Source organism: Bidens hawaiensis, unplaced genomic scaffold (assembly GCF_021521415.1).
Source record: "Bidens hawaiensis isolate Kalapana, Puna unplaced genomic scaffold, B.hawaiensis_p1.1 tig00419604_1, whole genome shotgun sequence".
NCBI lineage: Eukaryota > Viridiplantae > Streptophyta > Magnoliopsida > Asterales > Asteraceae > Bidens > Bidens hawaiensis.
The window spans coordinates 334,934-355,014 of NW_027504912.1; the positions used below are offsets into that span (position 1 = coordinate 334,934).

The 20,081-nt window shown below is 31.9% G+C and overlaps 3 protein-coding genes across 3 annotated transcripts; all 3 read left to right on the forward strand.

The window, feature by feature from the left end:
- The first annotated feature begins 2,487 nt into the window (after positions 1-2,487).
- Positions 2,488-3,021, forward strand: LOC143609392 (uncharacterized). Its single transcript, XM_077084155.1, has one exon. It carries the CDS (start codon positions 2,488-2,490, stop codon positions 3,019-3,021), a length of 534 nt encoding a protein of 177 aa, XP_076940270.1.
- A 6,814-nt stretch (positions 3,022-9,835) lies between these two features.
- On the forward strand, positions 9,836-10,369 carry LOC143609393 (uncharacterized). Its single transcript, XM_077084156.1, has one exon. It carries the CDS (start codon positions 9,836-9,838, stop codon positions 10,367-10,369), a length of 534 nt encoding a protein of 177 aa, XP_076940271.1.
- A 6,813-nt stretch (positions 10,370-17,182) lies between these two features.
- LOC143609395 (uncharacterized) lies at positions 17,183-17,716 on the forward strand. Its single transcript, XM_077084157.1, has one exon. It carries the CDS (start codon positions 17,183-17,185, stop codon positions 17,714-17,716), a length of 534 nt encoding a protein of 177 aa, XP_076940272.1.
- Positions 17,717-20,081: the final 2,365 nt, after the last annotated feature.

Here is a 20,081-nt window from a genome sequence, read left to right on the forward strand (position 1 = left end):
AAAGAAAAATTATTGATTATTGAGCTAAAGGCCATTCAAGAAAAAATAGCTTTATATGACGAAAGTCTAAAAGCAACAACTGTTAATTCAGAACAGGAATCCGAAAGGATACAATCTGAATCTATTCCCTTACAAACGGCTAAGGGTAAAGAACACTCAAGTCCGTTAACTCCTGTTGCTTTGGAAAAAAGCAAAAATAAGGTAAATGAGGAACCACAATCTTCATCTAGTCCAGCAGCAAACGGCTCTGGTAAAGACACAACAAATCCGTTGATGGCTGACAGTTTGCCAAAAACTGAAAAGGTCTCTCTTAGACCAAGTTATTCAGAAATAGCTAACAAACCAGAAAAAGATACTTCTAGATTTTATGTTATTTTTGACGGTGATCACAGAGGCATTTATGAAGACTGGTCTCTAGTCTCCAAATACACCTCGGGAAATCCACACCCGTTTAAAAAAATACAAAACTTTATATCAAGCCCAACAAGAAGCTACACGTTTTTCTGCAGAGTTCGGCAAAAAAGAGATACCGTTAAAGGTACTAACTTTTCCTGAACCTTTAAAACCCAGGAAAAAAGAAAAAATTATAGAGTTCAGAGAAGCTCCCACAAATCTTTCAAAAATGACACGTTTTGAAGAAAAAGAAGAAAAAGATATCATATCTTTGGATGAATTCAGGACAATATGGTCTAAAGCAAGGTCTCTCAGTCAAAATGATTTTGAGTCCGAAAATATCTACACGGAAGACAAGGCCACCAAAAGCCTAATTGTTTTTTGTCCAGGCTCTAGCCCAGAACTTGTTTCTCTAGCATTTTCAGCCGGATTAATCAAGTTTATTTATCCTGCGTCTAATTTACTAGAAATCAGTTTATTGACAGAAGGAATGAAGAAAGCAATTAAAAACTTTCGAAAGAAAATCGCAGCAGCAAAGGATGCAAATATCTTTGTCAAATGCACATCCACTCTCCCTGATTGGTATCAAGGAAGTACATTTCCCGCCTACCATCACCTAGAAATTGGCCTAGCCAAAACAAGAACTGTCAATCCTTCAAAAATTATGAATGATGATGAAGACATTGAAAACTGGAGTTCAATCAGAACAGAAAGATTCATTAGGATCTTTCATAATCTTGATAAAATCAAGAGAGGAAGCTTTAATAAAGTAAATTATTGCAGCAGTAATTGCATTATTACAAGCTATAGTGCAACGCCTCTTCCACAAACCGAATGGACAGCTATCAATAATTTTACACAACAAATTATTGAGAACAATGTGGAAGTCAGTCCCACCACTAAAGAAAAACTTTGCCAAAAGTTAAAAGAAATTATTGATGACCACCAGTGCACATGGTGCAAAGCAAAAAGCAGCTCTTCCACTGAAGAAGGAATCTACTTTTCAGAAGAAGACACCAGAGAACTGGACCCAACACATGGGTATATAGACTAAAAACGTCATCAATGACGATAGAGGAAGGCCATTTTGGTCATTTGTAAAAATCTGCTTCTCCTATATAAAGAAGTATGATTTAGGTTTAAGGGCATCGACACTCGCCCCTTTTCTTTTACTTGTAATTTTCTTAAAGCATGTGTGAGTAAAATCTCCTTAGAGGAGAAACGATGTAGATATCAAGAAGTTTTTCCTTCGGGGAAAACAGTTATGAAATAAAAATATCCTTTTAATCTTACTCTTTTATCTTCATAATAAATTTGCACTCTGTAAAACCTGGAATCCTATGTAGCCGCCAAGAAGAAGTACCGTTTAGCCAGGAGGGCGTTAGGGAAATCATGGTGTTGTTGGATTGGTCACTTACAGAAGTTCAGAATTTTGAGGAACAAGATAGATTGATTACAGATTGAAAGGTATAAATTTATTTCTGCTGTTTTTAAACTTCAAATGATTCTATATATGTTTCTCCTTAATCTTAAAAAATAAATCTTTCGTTAATCAAAGTATTTTTCATAACATTCCGCAATAATGGTATCAGAGCCTCGTTGCTCTTTTTTAAAAAATAAGAGATAGAAATTCTTTAAAACTCTTTAAAAATGGAAAACAAAAATTTGTTTGCAAAAGATTCTGAGGAATCGGAACAACAAACAACTGAAATAATAAATTTCAGTGAAAATGAAAAAGGTTTTTCATCAGATTACATGATTAATTCTGATCAATTATCAAAAATTAACAAGCTTAAATTTAAGCTTAACTCTAAACAAGTTTTTAACCAACCTAATAATTTACAAAGTCTTGTTTCAAGAGCTTTTACTAGAAAAAATAAAATCTTTTATTGTTTCAACACTGAAGAAATCTCAGTGGATATAAGAGATACATCTGGAGAAGTGTATTTACCACTTCTAACAAAGGGAGAAATTGCAAAAAGACTTTTGCAAATAAAACCAGAATTAAGAAAGTCCCTCTCTATGGTACATATTGGCGCTGTAAAAATTCTCCTAAAAGCGCAATTTAGAGATGGAATTAACTTTCCAATAAAAATGGCTCTAGTTGATAATAGAATTATCAATAGACAAGATGCTCTCCTAGGAGCTATACAAGGAAATTTAGCATATGGTAAATTTATGTTTACTGTTTATCCTAAATTTGCCTTACATCGAGATTCAAAAGATTTCGATAAAACTTTAAGTTTCATACATCAATGTGAAAGAACCGACCTGATGGAACCAGGAAATAAAGTATTTACGATTAATTATTTAATCTCATATGCTTTAACAAATAGTACCCATTCAATTGAGTATAAAGAAAAAGAAAATATAGCTATAGAAGATATATTTTCAGAAATCGGAACCGTAGAAGGAAGTAAGTTCTCAGAACCTTCACAGTTACGAGAAAACTGGGCAATCGATATTGCTCGAAATAAACAAATACTTGTGTCCAAACCAAGGCATAGTTATGCTGGAACCTCTTCGCAATTAAGAGAAGCTGGTAACAGTGAACTCCAATTAATGAGGTCTATGTCTGAAAGGATAGATAAGTACGGAGAAATTTTAAAAGAAGTTGTTGGGATATAATGTCCTCAAAACTAATTTCAAATGTTATTGCTGCTTTAGAAGAAGAAATTGTTCATAAAGAAGCAGAAATAATCATATATTCAGCAAGAATAAATGAGCAAAAAACAAACTTTATATTAAGTTATGATAAAAGAACTCTTAATATAAAAATCCTAGAAAAGAAAATCATTACTGCAAAGAATGAAATCAAAAGTCTCAAAAAGAGGATGACAATAATATCTTCCATATGAGTTCGCTCGTAAAAATAGAAGAATTAATTAAAGAATTAATTAATAAAATAGACAACATGGCTACTAAAAAAAATTTAGAAGTTATTGCTGCCAAAATTATTAAGGATGTCTTAGACAAAATTGATGATCACGAAAAAACACAGCCTTCAACATCTGAAAGGCAAAAAGAAAAAATTTCTGAAAAACCACAGAAATATTCCTTTCCTAACTTCAACGTGGGAAATCCATCATTAGGAAGCTCCAAAAGTCCAAATGCGCTAACTTGGCCTTTTAACTCCAATGAAAAAGACCTGCAAAAGTCATAATAAAACAATGATCAAAAAATCTTTAGAGACAGCCTTTAAAAATACTCAATCTAAAAAGAATGAATATAAAATACTCATTCACAACATACAAATAAAAATTCATTACTTGATGAACGACATCAACATGGATCCCCAAGAAAGGCTTAATAATCTCGCTAAAGAATTTTCAGCCTTATATAAAATTAAGAACCATTTACAAGTTCTTAAGGAAAAAGAAATCATCATTACTATAGCTTAAATCAAAATGAGTTCTATTACGCAAAAATTAGAACAAGTTTTTGATGAACAATTAGATACTCTCCCTGTGGATCAAATTAATGAACTCGTTCAACTTTTGTCTTTAAGTGAAGATGAATGCGAGAAAAAATTTTTAGAAGATAAAAATTTAAACGAAAAATATTTCTCAAAAGAAACAGTTTTGGCTATTCCAGAGCCTAAAACAGAGGAAGAAGATTCTTCAGAAGAAGATGAAATTCCAAGACAAAGTACTAGAATGCATCAAGCTAGTACTAGTTATGGTAGAACACGCCATAAAAAAGCGAAAACTGAGTTCTCTATGCCATATCATAAGGGAATACCTAGTGCTAACAATGGAAGCTCTACTGCCATTGACACTATAAAAATTGACTGTATCTTTGACCTTGAAAAAAGGAAAGAGGTAATAGATAAATGGAATACCGAAATTAGCCTGATAATTCAGTCTAATGAAGAAGAATTCTCCAATGCTAAAACCTTGTTATTATTAATAGAACATAAGTCCGCAGGAATAATACAAGATTTTATCAAAGGAACCTCCTGGAATGAGGATTTAGATGGTATTGATCTTTTTGAACAAATTATTAACGCCTTATACACTATGTTTTTAGGCCTTGATTTTTTTTCTAATAAAGATCTAGAAAACCAGAAATTGCTTGAAAAAGCAAGACAAAACCTAACAAGAGCACAGTTATGTGACATCTGTCTTTTAGACGAATTCACCTGTTTGTTCGAAACAAATTTATATAAATTAAGCACAGGAGAATATCACTCTTGGGTTGAAGTCTATTTAATGAAAATTCCAATCGTTGGTGAAAAAGCCAAAGAAAGATGGAATAAAGAGAAAAACGGTTTAACAATGCATTCTCTTGGGTTTGCTACTAAAATTGTTAAAGAAGAAATTGCTACATATTGCGATTTCTCTAAGAAACAAAAACAGCTAAAAAGATTCAACAAAAACTGTTGCAAAAAATTAGCAGAAATTCCACAGTTATCTTTCGGCTGTGAGCAAATAAAAGATAAAAAATATTTCAAAAAGAAATATAAAAAAAGGTACAAACCAAAGAAAAGATTTTGGAAAAAATTTACTCCTGGTAAATACTTCTCAAAAGAAAAACCTAAAGTTTGTCCTCAAGGAAAAAAGAAATGTAGATGTTGGATATGCTCTGAAGAAGGGCATTATGCTAACGAATGTCCTAATAGACAAAAATTCCCAGAGAAAGCGAAGCTTATCTCTATAGCAAAAACTGATGGATATTTTCCATCTGAAGATATTTTTGAAGAATATAGGCATGTATATTCATTAAAAATAATTAGTGATTCATCTTCTGAAGACTTCTCTTCCGAAGAATCAGAATGAATAAAAATTTAATCATCAATTGGAAAGAAGACATTGTACACTTTTGTATTGATCTTCAAAAGGAAAAAGAGTTAGTATATTCAAACATAACTAACCCTAACTCAATTTATATCAAAGGAAAAATTTTCCTAAAAGGATATAAAATAATAACACTACACTGTTATATAGACACTGGGGCAAGTCTATGTCTAGCAAGCAAGTATGTTATACCCGATGAATTATGGGAAAATACTCCCAGAAGCATTGACGTAACAATTGCTAATCAAGAAACAATTAAGTTGGATAAAGTCTGTAGAAATCTGATTGTCTATTTCTCAGGAGAACCTTTTATTATTCCAACAATATATCAACAGGAATCAGGTATTGATATACTCTTAGGAAACAATTTCTGTCAGTTATATGGACCATTTACCCAATGGCTTGATAGAATATCTTTTCATCTAAATCAGGAAATGATTTTGATTAAAAAAGTAACAAAAGCTTTTCAATTAGGAAAGCCCGGATTTCTTGAATCTATGAAAAAAGATTCAAAAATAAAACAAATACCAGGTACTAATATAACTCAGGAAGTTATAAAACCTGAAGAAAAATATTTTCTAGAAATAAGAAAGTACCAAAAAATTGAAGAAATACTTGAAAAGGTATGCTCAGAAAATCCCATAGATCCAGAAAAATCCAAAAAATGGATGAAGGCGTCAATAGAGTTAATTGATCCAAAAACTATAATCAGGGTAAAACCTATGAAATATAGTCCCCAGGATAGGGAAGAATTTAAAAAACAAATTAAAAGAACTATTAGATCTTAAATTAATAGTCCCAAGTAAATCTCCTCACATGTCTCCTGCATTCTTAGTTGAAAATGAGGCAGAAAAAAGAAGAGGAAAAAAGCGTATGGTTGTAAATTATAAAGCAATCAATGCAGCTACTAAAGGTGATAGCCATAACCTCCCATGTATGCAGGAGTTACTAACCCTCTTAAGAGGCAAAACCATTTTTTCAAGTTTCGATTGCAAAAGTGGTTTCTGGCAGGTACTATTAGACGAAGAATCTCAGTTATTAACTGCATTCACATGCCCAGACGGACATTATCAATGGAAGGTAGTTCCTTTTGGCTTAAAACAAGCTCCCAGCATATTTCAAAGACATATGCAAAACGCTTTAAGAGGATTAGAAGAGTATTGCACCGTCTACGTTGACGATATAATAGTTTTCTCAAACTCAGAAGAAAAGCATTATTTTCATGTTTTTTCAGTTCTAAAAACAATTGAAAAATATGGGATAATTTTATCTAGAAAGAAAGCTAATCTTTTTAAAACAAAGATAAATTTCTTATGCTTAGAAATTGACCAAGGGACTCATTGTCCTCAAAAACACATTTTAGAAAATTTGCATAAATTTCCTAATATCTTAGAAGACAAGAAGCATCTTCAAAGATTTTTGGGTGTTTTAACTTATGCAGAAAGTTATATCCCAAAGCTTGCAGAGCTTAGAAAACCGTTACAGGTTAAATTAAAGAAAGATTATGTATGGGAATGGAAACAATCCGATACTGATTACATAAAAAAGATAAAGAAAAAATTAACAGATTTTCCAAAACTTTATCTTCCAAAAGAAAAAGATTTTCTTATTATTGAAACAGATGCCTCAAATGATTTTTGGGGAGGAGTTCTAAAGGCTAAAACAGCCGAAAAGGAAGAGATATGCAGATACACTTCAGGAAGCTTTAAACCAGCTGAACGAAATTATCACAGTAATGAAAAAGAATTACTGGCGGTAAAAAATACTATCTCAAAATTTTCCATTTATCTCACTCCTGTAAAATTTCTAGTCAGGACAGATAACAAAAATTTTACTTATTTCCTTAAAACAAAAATTTCTGGAGATAATAAACAAGGACGCCTCGTCAGATGGCAGATGTGGTTCTCAAGATATGCTTTTGATATTGAGCACCTTGAGGGGCCAAAAAATGTCTTGGCTGATTGCCTTACACGTGATTTTCAAAATAATTGAAATCACTATTCACCCGGCTATAAATAAGAACCACACAGGTTTATATTTATCATCTCAAAATTCAATATTTCTTTTGATAAATAAAGAGGGTTCTGGTTTAGAAAATAAACTTTTCAAGAAAAGTTTTTTTTTATCCTCTCATGGATGAATTAAAGGCATTACGCCTTAAAGAAAAATTATTGATTATTGAGCTAAAGGCCATTCAAGAAAAAATAGCTTTATATGACGAAAGTCTAAAAGCAACAACTGTTAATTCAGAACAGGAATCCGAAAGGATACAATCTGAATCTATTCCCTTACAAACGGCTAAGGGTAAAGAACACTCAAGTCCGTTAACTCCTGTTGCTTTGGAAAAAAGCAAAAATAAGGTAAATGAGGAACCACAATCTTCATCTAGTCCAGCAGCAAACGGCTCTGGTAAAGACACAACAAATCCGTTGATGGCTGACAGTTTGCCAAAAACTGAAAAGGTCTCTCTTAGACCAAGTTATTCAGAAATAGCTAACAAACCAGAAAAAGATACTTCTAGATTTTATGTTATTTTTGACGGTGATCACAGAGGCATTTATGAAGACTGGTCTCTAGTCTCCAAATACACCTCGGGAAATCCACACCCGTTTAAAAAAATACAAAACTTTATATCAAGCCCAACAAGAAGCTACACGTTTTTCTGCAGAGTTCGGCAAAAAAGAGATACCGTTAAAGGTACTAACTTTTCCTGAACCTTTAAAACCCAGGAAAAAAGAAAAAATTATAGAGTTCAGAGAAGCTCCCACAAATCTTTCAAAAATGACACGTTTTGAAGAAAAAGAAGAAAAAGATATCATATCTTTGGATGAATTCAGGACAATATGGTCTAAAGCAAGGTCTCTCAGTCAAAATGATTTTGAGTCCGAAAATATCTACACGGAAGACAAGGCCACCAAAAGCCTAATTGTTTTTTGTCCAGGCTCTAGCCCAGAACTTGTTTCTCTAGCATTTTCAGCCGGATTAATCAAGTTTATTTATCCTGCGTCTAATTTACTAGAAATCAGTTTATTGACAGAAGGAATGAAGAAAGCAATTAAAAACTTTCGAAAGAAAATCGCAGCAGCAAAGGATGCAAATATCTTTGTCAAATGCACATCCACTCTCCCTGATTGGTATCAAGGAAGTACATTTCCCGCCTACCATCACCTAGAAATTGGCCTAGCCAAAACAAGAACTGTCAATCCTTCAAAAATTATGAATGATGATGAAGACATTGAAAACTGGAGTTCAATCAGAACAGAAAGATTCATTAGGATCTTTCATAATCTTGATAAAATCAAGAGAGGAAGCTTTAATAAAGTAAATTATTGCAGCAGTAATTGCATTATTACAAGCTATAGTGCAACGCCTCTTCCACAAACCGAATGGACAGCTATCAATAATTTTACACAACAAATTATTGAGAACAATGTGGAAGTCAGTCCCACCACTAAAGAAAAACTTTGCCAAAAGTTAAAAGAAATTATTGATGACCACCAGTGCACATGGTGCAAAGCAAAAAGCAGCTCTTCCACTGAAGAAGGAATCTACTTTTCAGAAGAAGACACCAGAGAACTGGACCCAACACATGGGTATATAGACTAAAAACGTCATCAATGACGATAGAGGAAGGCCATTTTGGTCATTTGTAAAAATCTGCTTCTCCTATATAAAGAAGTATGATTTAGGTTTAAGGGCATCGACACTCGCCCCTTTTCTTTTACTTGTAATTTTCTTAAAGCATGTGTGAGTAAAATCTCCTTAGAGGAGAAACGATGTAGATATCAAGAAGTTTTTCCTTCGGGGAAAACAGTTATGAAATAAAAATATCCTTTTAATCTTACTCTTTTATCTTCATAATAAATTTGCACTCTGTAAAACCTGGAATCCTATGTAGCCGCCAAGAAGAAGTACCGTTTAGCCAGGAGGGCGTTAGGGAAATCATGGTGTTGTTGGATTGGTCACTTACAGAAGTTCAGAATTTTGAGGAACAAGATAGATTGATTACAGATTGAAAGGTATAAATTTATTTCTGCTGTTTTTAAACTTCAAATGATTCTATATATGTTTCTCCTTAATCTTAAAAAATAAATCTTTCGTTAATCAAAGTATTTTTCATAACATTCCGCAATAATGGTATCAGAGCCTCGTTGCTCTTTTTTAAAAAATAAGAGATAGAAATTCTTTAAAACTCTTTAAAAATGGAAAACAAAAATTTGTTTGCAAAAGATTCTGAGGAATCGGAACAACAAACAACTGAAATAATAAATTTCAGTGAAAATGAAAAAGGTTTTTCATCAGATTACATGATTAATTCTGATCAATTATCAAAAATTAACAAGCTTAAATTTAAGCTTAACTCTAAACAAGTTTTTAACCAACCTAATAATTTACAAAGTCTTGTTTCAAGAGCTTTTACTAGAAAAAATAAAATCTTTTATTGTTTCAACACTGAAGAAATCTCAGTGGATATAAGAGATACATCTGGAGAAGTGTATTTACCACTTCTAACAAAGGGAGAAATTGCAAAAAGACTTTTGCAAATAAAACCAGAATTAAGAAAGTCCCTCTCTATGGTACATATTGGCGCTGTAAAAATTCTCCTAAAAGCGCAATTTAGAGATGGAATTAACTTTCCAATAAAAATGGCTCTAGTTGATAATAGAATTATCAATAGACAAGATGCTCTCCTAGGAGCTATACAAGGAAATTTAGCATATGGTAAATTTATGTTTACTGTTTATCCTAAATTTGCCTTACATCGAGATTCAAAAGATTTCGATAAAACTTTAAGTTTCATACATCAATGTGAAAGAACCGACCTGATGGAACCAGGAAATAAAGTATTTACGATTAATTATTTAATCTCATATGCTTTAACAAATAGTACCCATTCAATTGAGTATAAAGAAAAAGAAAATATAGCTATAGAAGATATATTTTCAGAAATCGGAACCGTAGAAGGAAGTAAGTTCTCAGAACCTTCACAGTTACGAGAAAACTGGGCAATCGATATTGCTCGAAATAAACAAATACTTGTGTCCAAACCAAGGCATAGTTATGCTGGAACCTCTTCGCAATTAAGAGAAGCTGGTAACAGTGAACTCCAATTAATGAGGTCTATGTCTGAAAGGATAGATAAGTACGGAGAAATTTTAAAAGAAGTTGTTGGGATATAATGTCCTCAAAACTAATTTCAAATGTTATTGCTGCTTTAGAAGAAGAAATTGTTCATAAAGAAGCAGAAATAATCATATATTCAGCAAGAATAAATGAGCAAAAAACAAACTTTATATTAAGTTATGATAAAAGAACTCTTAATATAAAAATCCTAGAAAAGAAAATCATTACTGCAAAGAATGAAATCAAAAGTCTCAAAAAGAGGATGACAATAATATCTTCCATATGAGTTCGCTCGTAAAAATAGAAGAATTAATTAAAGAATTAATTAATAAAATAGACAACATGGCTACTAAAAAAAATTTAGAAGTTATTGCTGCCAAAATTATTAAGGATGTCTTAGACAAAATTGATGATCACGAAAAAACACAGCCTTCAACATCTGAAAGGCAAAAAGAAAAAATTTCTGAAAAACCACAGAAATATTCCTTTCCTAACTTCAACGTGGGAAATCCATCATTAGGAAGCTCCAAAAGTCCAAATGCGCTAACTTGGCCTTTTAACTCCAATGAAAAAGACCTGCAAAAGTCATAATAAAACAATGATCAAAAAATCTTTAGAGACAGCCTTTAAAAATACTCAATCTAAAAAGAATGAATATAAAATACTCATTCACAACATACAAATAAAAATTCATTACTTGATGAACGACATCAACATGGATCCCCAAGAAAGGCTTAATAATCTCGCTAAAGAATTTTCAGCCTTATATAAAATTAAGAACCATTTACAAGTTCTTAAGGAAAAAGAAATCATCATTACTATAGCTTAAATCAAAATGAGTTCTATTACGCAAAAATTAGAACAAGTTTTTGATGAACAATTAGATACTCTCCCTGTGGATCAAATTAATGAACTCGTTCAACTTTTGTCTTTAAGTGAAGATGAATGCGAGAAAAAATTTTTAGAAGATAAAAATTTAAACGAAAAATATTTCTCAAAAGAAACAGTTTTGGCTATTCCAGAGCCTAAAACAGAGGAAGAAGATTCTTCAGAAGAAGATGAAATTCCAAGACAAAGTACTAGAATGCATCAAGCTAGTACTAGTTATGGTAGAACACGCCATAAAAAAGCGAAAACTGAGTTCTCTATGCCATATCATAAGGGAATACCTAGTGCTAACAATGGAAGCTCTACTGCCATTGACACTATAAAAATTGACTGTATCTTTGACCTTGAAAAAAGGAAAGAGGTAATAGATAAATGGAATACCGAAATTAGCCTGATAATTCAGTCTAATGAAGAAGAATTCTCCAATGCTAAAACCTTGTTATTATTAATAGAACATAAGTCCGCAGGAATAATACAAGATTTTATCAAAGGAACCTCCTGGAATGAGGATTTAGATGGTATTGATCTTTTTGAACAAATTATTAACGCCTTATACACTATGTTTTTAGGCCTTGATTTTTTTTCTAATAAAGATCTAGAAAACCAGAAATTGCTTGAAAAAGCAAGACAAAACCTAACAAGAGCACAGTTATGTGACATCTGTCTTTTAGACGAATTCACCTGTTTGTTCGAAACAAATTTATATAAATTAAGCACAGGAGAATATCACTCTTGGGTTGAAGTCTATTTAATGAAAATTCCAATCGTTGGTGAAAAAGCCAAAGAAAGATGGAATAAAGAGAAAAACGGTTTAACAATGCATTCTCTTGGGTTTGCTACTAAAATTGTTAAAGAAGAAATTGCTACATATTGCGATTTCTCTAAGAAACAAAAACAGCTAAAAAGATTCAACAAAAACTGTTGCAAAAAATTAGCAGAAATTCCACAGTTATCTTTCGGCTGTGAGCAAATAAAAGATAAAAAATATTTCAAAAAGAAATATAAAAAAAGGTACAAACCAAAGAAAAGATTTTGGAAAAAATTTACTCCTGGTAAATACTTCTCAAAAGAAAAACCTAAAGTTTGTCCTCAAGGAAAAAAGAAATGTAGATGTTGGATATGCTCTGAAGAAGGGCATTATGCTAACGAATGTCCTAATAGACAAAAATTCCCAGAGAAAGCGAAGCTTATCTCTATAGCAAAAACTGATGGATATTTTCCATCTGAAGATATTTTTGAAGAATATAGGCATGTATATTCATTAAAAATAATTAGTGATTCATCTTCTGAAGACTTCTCTTCCGAAGAATCAGAATGAATAAAAATTTAATCATCAATTGGAAAGAAGACATTGTACACTTTTGTATTGATCTTCAAAAGGAAAAAGAGTTAGTATATTCAAACATAACTAACCCTAACTCAATTTATATCAAAGGAAAAATTTTCCTAAAAGGATATAAAATAATAACACTACACTGTTATATAGACACTGGGGCAAGTCTATGTCTAGCAAGCAAGTATGTTATACCCGATGAATTATGGGAAAATACTCCCAGAAGCATTGACGTAACAATTGCTAATCAAGAAACAATTAAGTTGGATAAAGTCTGTAGAAATCTGATTGTCTATTTCTCAGGAGAACCTTTTATTATTCCAACAATATATCAACAGGAATCAGGTATTGATATACTCTTAGGAAACAATTTCTGTCAGTTATATGGACCATTTACCCAATGGCTTGATAGAATATCTTTTCATCTAAATCAGGAAATGATTTTGATTAAAAAAGTAACAAAAGCTTTTCAATTAGGAAAGCCCGGATTTCTTGAATCTATGAAAAAAGATTCAAAAATAAAACAAATACCAGGTACTAATATAACTCAGGAAGTTATAAAACCTGAAGAAAAATATTTTCTAGAAATAAGAAAGTACCAAAAAATTGAAGAAATACTTGAAAAGGTATGCTCAGAAAATCCCATAGATCCAGAAAAATCCAAAAAATGGATGAAGGCGTCAATAGAGTTAATTGATCCAAAAACTATAATCAGGGTAAAACCTATGAAATATAGTCCCCAGGATAGGGAAGAATTTAAAAAACAAATTAAAGAACTATTAGATCTTAAATTAATAGTCCCAAGTAAATCTCCTCACATGTCTCCTGCATTCTTAGTTGAAAATGAGGCAGAAAAAAGAAGAGGAAAAAAGCGTATGGTTGTAAATTATAAAGCAATCAATGCAGCTACTAAAGGTGATAGCCATAACCTCCCATGTATGCAGGAGTTACTAACCCTCTTAAGAGGCAAAACCATTTTTTCAAGTTTCGATTGCAAAAGTGGTTTCTGGCAGGTACTATTAGACGAAGAATCTCAGTTATTAACTGCATTCACATGCCTAGACGGACATTATCAATGGAAGGTAGTTCCTTTTGGCTTAAAACAAGCTCCCAGCATATTTCAAAGACATATGCAAAACGCTTTAAGAGGATTAGAAGAGTATTGCACCGTCTACGTTGACGATATAATAGTTTTCTCAAACTCAGAAGAAAAGCATTATTTTCATGTTTTTTCAGTTCTAAAAACAATTGAAAAATATGGGATAATTTTATCTAGAAAGAAAGCTAATCTTTTTAAAACAAAGATAAATTTCTTAGGCTTAGAAATTGACCAAGGGACTCATTGTCCTCAAAAACACATTTTAGAAAATTTGCATAAATTTCCTAATATCTTAGAAGACAAGAAGCATCTTCAAAGATTTTTGGGTGTTTTAACTTATGCAGAAAGTTATATCCCAAAGCTTGCAGAGCTTAGAAAACCGTTACAGGTTAAATTAAAGAAAGATTATGTATGGGAATGGAAACAATCCGATACTGATTACATAAAAAAGATAAAGAAAAAATTAACAGATTTTCCAAAACTTTATCTTCCAAAAGAAAAAGATTTTCTTATTATTGAAACAGATGCCTCAAATGATTTTTGGGGAGGAGTTCTAAAGGCTAAAACAGCCGAAAAGGAAGAGATATGCAGATACACTTCAGGAAGCTTTAAACCAGCTGAACGAAATTATCACAGTAATGAAAAAGAATTACTGGCGGTAAAAAATACTATCTCAAAATTTTCCATTTATCTCACTCCTGTAAAATTTCTAGTCAGGACAGATAACAAAAATTTTACTTATTTCCTTAAAACAAAAATTTCTGGAGATAATAAACAAGGACGCCTCGTCAGATGGCAGATGTGGTTCTCAAGATATGCTTTTGATATTGAGCACCTTGAGGGGCCAAAAAATGTCTTGGCTGATTGCCTTACACGTGATTTTCAAAATAATTGAAATCACTATTCACCCGGCTATAAATAAGAACCACACAGGTTTATATTTATCATCTCAAAATTCAATATTTCTTTTGATAAATAAAGAGGGTTCTGGTTTAGAAAATAAACTTTTCAAGAAAAGTTTTTTTTTATCCTCTCATGGATGAATTAAAGGCATTACGCCTTAAAGAAAAATTATTGATTATTGAGCTAAAGGCCATTCAAGAAAAAATAGCTTTATATGACGAAAGTCTAAAAGCAACAACTGTTAATTCAGAACAGGAATCCGAAAGGATACAATCTGAATCTATTCCCTTACAAACGGCTAAGGGTAAAGAACACTCAAGTCCGTTAACTCCTGTTGCTTTGGAAAAAAGCAAAAATAAGGTAAATGAGGAACCACAATCTTCATCTAGTCCAGCAGCAAATGGCTCTGGTAAAGACACAACAAATCCGTTGATGGCTGACAGTTTGCCAAAAACTGAAAAGGTCTCTCTTAGACCAAGTTATTCAGAAATAGCTAACAAACCAGAAAAAGATACTTCTAGATTTTATGTTATTTTTGACGGTGATCACAGAGGCATTTATGAAGACTGGTCTCTAGTCTCCAAATACACCTCGGGAAATCCACACCCGTTTAAAAAATACAAAACTTTATATCAAGCCCAACAAGAAGCTACACGTTTTTCTGCAGAGTTCGGCAAAAAAGAGATACCGTTAAAGGTACTAACTTTTCCTGAACCTTTAAAACCCAGGAAAAAAGAAAAAATTATAGAGTTCAGAGAAGCTCCCACAAATCTTTCAAAAATGACACGTTTTGAAGAAAAAGAAGAAAAAGATATCATATCTTTGGATGAATTCAGGACAATATGGTCTAAAGCAAGGTCTCTCAGTCAAAATGATTTTGAGTCCGAAAATATCTACACGGAAGACAAGGCCACCAAAAGCCTAATTGTTTTTTGTCCAGGCTCTAGCCCAGAACTTGTTTCTCTAGCATTTTCAGCCGGATTAATCAAGTTTATTTATCCTGCGTCTAATTTACTAGAAATCAGTTTATTGACAGAAGGAATGAAGAAAGCAATTAAAAACTTTCGAAAGAAAATCGCAGCAGCAAAGGATGCAAATATCTTTGTCAAATGCACATCCACTCTCCCTGATTGGTATCAAGGAAGTACATTTCCCGCCTACCATCACCTAGAAATTGGCCTAGCCAAAACAAGAACTGTCAATCCTTCAAAAATTATGAATGATGATGAAGACATTGAAAACTGGAGTTCAATCAGAACAGAAAGATTCATTAGGATCTTTCATAATCTTGATAAAATCAAGAGAGGAAGCTTTAATAAAGTAAATTATTGCAGCAGTAATTGCATTATTACAAGCTATAGTGCAACGCCTCTTCCACAAACCGAATGGACAGCTATCAATAATTTTACACAACAAATTATTGAGAACAATGTGGAAGTCAGTCCCACCACTAAAGAAAAACTTTGCCAAAAGTTAAAAGAAATTATTGATGACCACCAGTGCACATGGTGCAAAGCAAAAAGCAGCTCTTCCACTGAAGAAGGAATCTACTTTTCAGAAGAAGACACCAGAGAACTGGACCCAACACATGGGTATATAGACTAAAAAACGTCATCAATGACGATAGAGGAAGGCCATTTTGGTCATTTGTAAAAATCTGCTTCTCCTATATAAAGAAGTATGATTTAGGTTTAAGGGCATCGACACTCGCCCCTTTTCTTTTACTTGTAATTTTCTTAAAGCATGTGTGAGTAAAATCTCCTTAGAGGAGAAACGATGTAGATATCAAGAAGTTTTTCCTTCGGGGAAAACAGTTATGAAATAAAAATATCCTTTTAATCTTACTCTTTTATCTTCATAATAAATTTGCACTCTGTAAAACCTGGAATCCTATGTAGCCGCCAAGAAGAAGTACCGTTTAGCCAGGAGGGCGTTAGGGAAATCATGGTGTTGTTGGATTGGTCACTTACAGAAGTTCAGAATTTTGAGGAACAAGATAGATTGATTACAGATTGAAAGGTATAAATTTATTTCTGCTGTTTTTAAACTTCAAATGATTCTATATATGTTTCTCCTTAATCTTAAAAAATAAATCTTTCGTTAATCAAAGTATTTTTCATAACATTCCGCAATAATAATATCAGAGCCTCGTTGCTCTTTTTTAAAAAATAAGAGATAGAAATTCTTTAAAACTCTTTAAAAATGGAAAACAAAAATTTGTTTGCAAAAGATTCTGAGGAATCGGAACAACAAACAACTGAAATAATAAATTTCAGTGAAAATGAAAAAGGTTTTTCATCAGATTACATGATTAATTCTGATCAATTATCAAAAATTAACAAGCTTAAATTTAAGCTTAACTCTAAACAAGTTTTTAACCAACCTAATAATTTACAAAGTCTTGTTTCAAGAGCTTTTACTAGAAAAAATAAAATCTTTTATTGTTTCAACACTGAAGAAATCTCAGTGGATATAAGAGATACATCTGGAGAAGTGTATTTACCACTTCTAACAAAGGGAGAAATTGCAAAAAGACTTTTGCAAATAAAACCAGAATTAAGAAAGTCCCTCTCTATGGTACATATTGGCGCTGTAAAAATTCTCCTAAAAGCGCAATTTAGAGATGGAATTAACTTTCCAATAAAAATGGCTCTAGTTGATAATAGAATTATCAATAGACAAGATGCTCTCCTAGGAGCTATACAAGGAAATTTAGCATATGGTAAATTTATGTTTACTGTTTATCCTAAATTTGCCTTACATCGAGATTCAAAAGATTTCGATAAAACTTTAAGTTTCATACATCAATGTGAAAGAACCGACCTGATGGAACCAGGAAATAAAGTATTTACGATTAATTATTTAATCTCATATGCTTTAACAAATAGTACCCATTCAATTGAGTATAAAGAAAAAGAAAATATAGCTATAGAAGATATATTTTCAGAAATCGGAACCGTAGAAGGAAGTAAGTTCTCAGAACCTTCACAGTTACGAGAAAACTGGGCAATCGATATTGCTCGAAATAAACAAATACTTGTGTCCAAACCAAGGCATAGTTATGCTGGAACCTCTTCGCAATTAAGAGAAGCTGGTAACAGTGAACTCCAATTAATGAGGTCTATGTCTGAAAGGATAGATAAGTACGGAGAAATTTTAAAAGAAGTTGTTGGGATATAATGTCCTCAAAACTAATTTCAAATGTTATTGCTGCTTTAGAAGAAGAAATTGTTCATAAAGAAGCAGAAATAATCATATATTCAGCAAGAATAAATGAGCAAAAAACAAACTTTATATTAAGTTATGATAAAAGAACTCTTAATATAAAAATCCTAGAAAAGAAAATCATTACTGCAAAGAATGAAATCAAAAGTCTCAAAAAGAGGATGACAATAATATCTTCCATATGAGTTTCGCTCGTAAAAATAGAAGAATTAATTAAAGAATTAATTAATAAAATAGACAACATGGCTACTAAAGAAAATTTAGAAGTTATTGCTGCCAAAATTATTAAGGATGTCTTAGACAAAATTGATGATCACGAAAAAACACAGCCTTCAACATCTGAAAGGCAAAAAGAAAAAATTTCTGAAAAACCACAGAAATATTCCTTTCCTAACTTCAACGTGGGAAATCCATCATTAGGAAGCTCCAAAAGTCCAAATGCGCTAACTTGGCCTTTTAACTCCAATGAAAAAGACCTGCAAAAGTCATAATAAAACAATGATCAAAAAATCTTTAGAGACAGCCTTTAAAAATACTCAATCTAAAAAGAATGAATATAAAATACTCATTCACAACATACAAATAAAAATTCATTACTTGATGAACGACATCAACATGGATCCCCAAGAAAGGCTTAATAATCTCGCTAAAGAATTTTCAGCCTTATATAAAATTAAGAACCATTTACAAGTTCTTAAGGAAAAAGAAATCATCATTACTATAGCTTAAATCAAAATGAGTTCTATTACGCAAAAATTAGAACAAGTTTTTGATGAACAATTAGATACTCTACCTTTGGATCAAATTAATGAACTCGTTCAACTTTTGTCTTTAAGTGAAGATGAATGCGAGAAAAAATTTTTAGAAGATAAAAATTTAAACGAAAAATATTTCTCAAAAGAAACAGTTTTGGCTATTCCAGAGCCTAAAACAGAGGAAGAAGATTCTTCAGAAGAAGATGAAATTCCAAGACAAAGTACTAGAATGCATCAAGCTAGTACTAGTTATGGTAGAACACGCCATAAAAAAGCGAAAACTGAGTTCTCTATGCCATATCATAAGGGAATACCTAGTGCTAACAATGGAAGCTCTACTGCCATTGACACTATAAAAATTGACTGTATCTTTGACCTTGAAAAAAGGAAAGAGGTAATAGATAAATGGAATACCGAAATTAGCCTGATAATTCAGTCTAATGAAGAAGAATTCTCCAATGCTAAAACCTTGTTATTATTAATAGAACATAAGTCCGCAGGAATAATACAAGATTTTATCAAAGGAACCTCCTGGAATGAGGATTTAGATGGTATTGATCTTTTTGAACAAATTATTAACGCCTTATACACTATGTTTTTAGGCCTTGATTTTTTTTCTAATAAAGATCTAGAAAACCAGAAATTGCTTGAAAAAGCAAGACAAAACCTAACAAGAGCACAGTTATGTGACATCTGTCTTTTAGACGAATTCACCTGTTTTGTTCGAAACAAATTTATATAAATTAAGCACAGGAGAATATCACTCTTGGGTTGAAGTCTATTTAATGAAAATTCCAATCGTTGGTGAAAAAGCCAAAGAAAGATGGAATAAAGAGAAAAACGGTTTAACAATGCATTCTCTTGGGTTTGCTACTAAAATTGTTAAAGAAGAAATTGCTACATATTGCGATTTCTCTAAGAAACAAAAACAGCTAAAAAGATTCAACAAAAACTGTTGCAAAAAATTAGCAGAAATTCCACAGTTATCTTTCGGCTGTGAGCAAATAAAAGATAAAAAATATTTCAAAAAGAAATATAAAAAAAGGTACAAACCAAAAGAAAAGATTTTGGAAAAATAAAAAGAAAAAATTTACTCCTGGTAAATACTTCTCAAAAGAAAAACCTAAAGTTGTCCTCAAGGAAAAAAGAAATGTAGATGTTGGATATGCTCTGAAGAAGGGCATTATGCTAACGAATGTCCTAATAGACAAAAATTCCCAGAGAAAGCGAAGCTTATCTCTATAGCAAAAACTGATGGATATTTTCCATCTGAAGATATTTTTGAAGAATATAGGCATGTATATTCATTAAAAATAATTAGTGATTCATCTTCTGAAGACTTCTCTTCCGAAGAATCAGAATGAATAAAAATTTAATCATCAATTGGAAAGAAGACATTGTACACTTTTGTATTGATCTTCAAAAGGAAAAAGAGTTAGTATATTCAAACATAACTAACCCTAACTCAATTTATATCAAAGGAAAAATTTTCCTAAAAGGATATAAAATAATAACACTACACTGTTATATAGACACTGGGGCAAGTCTATGTCTAGCAAGCAAGT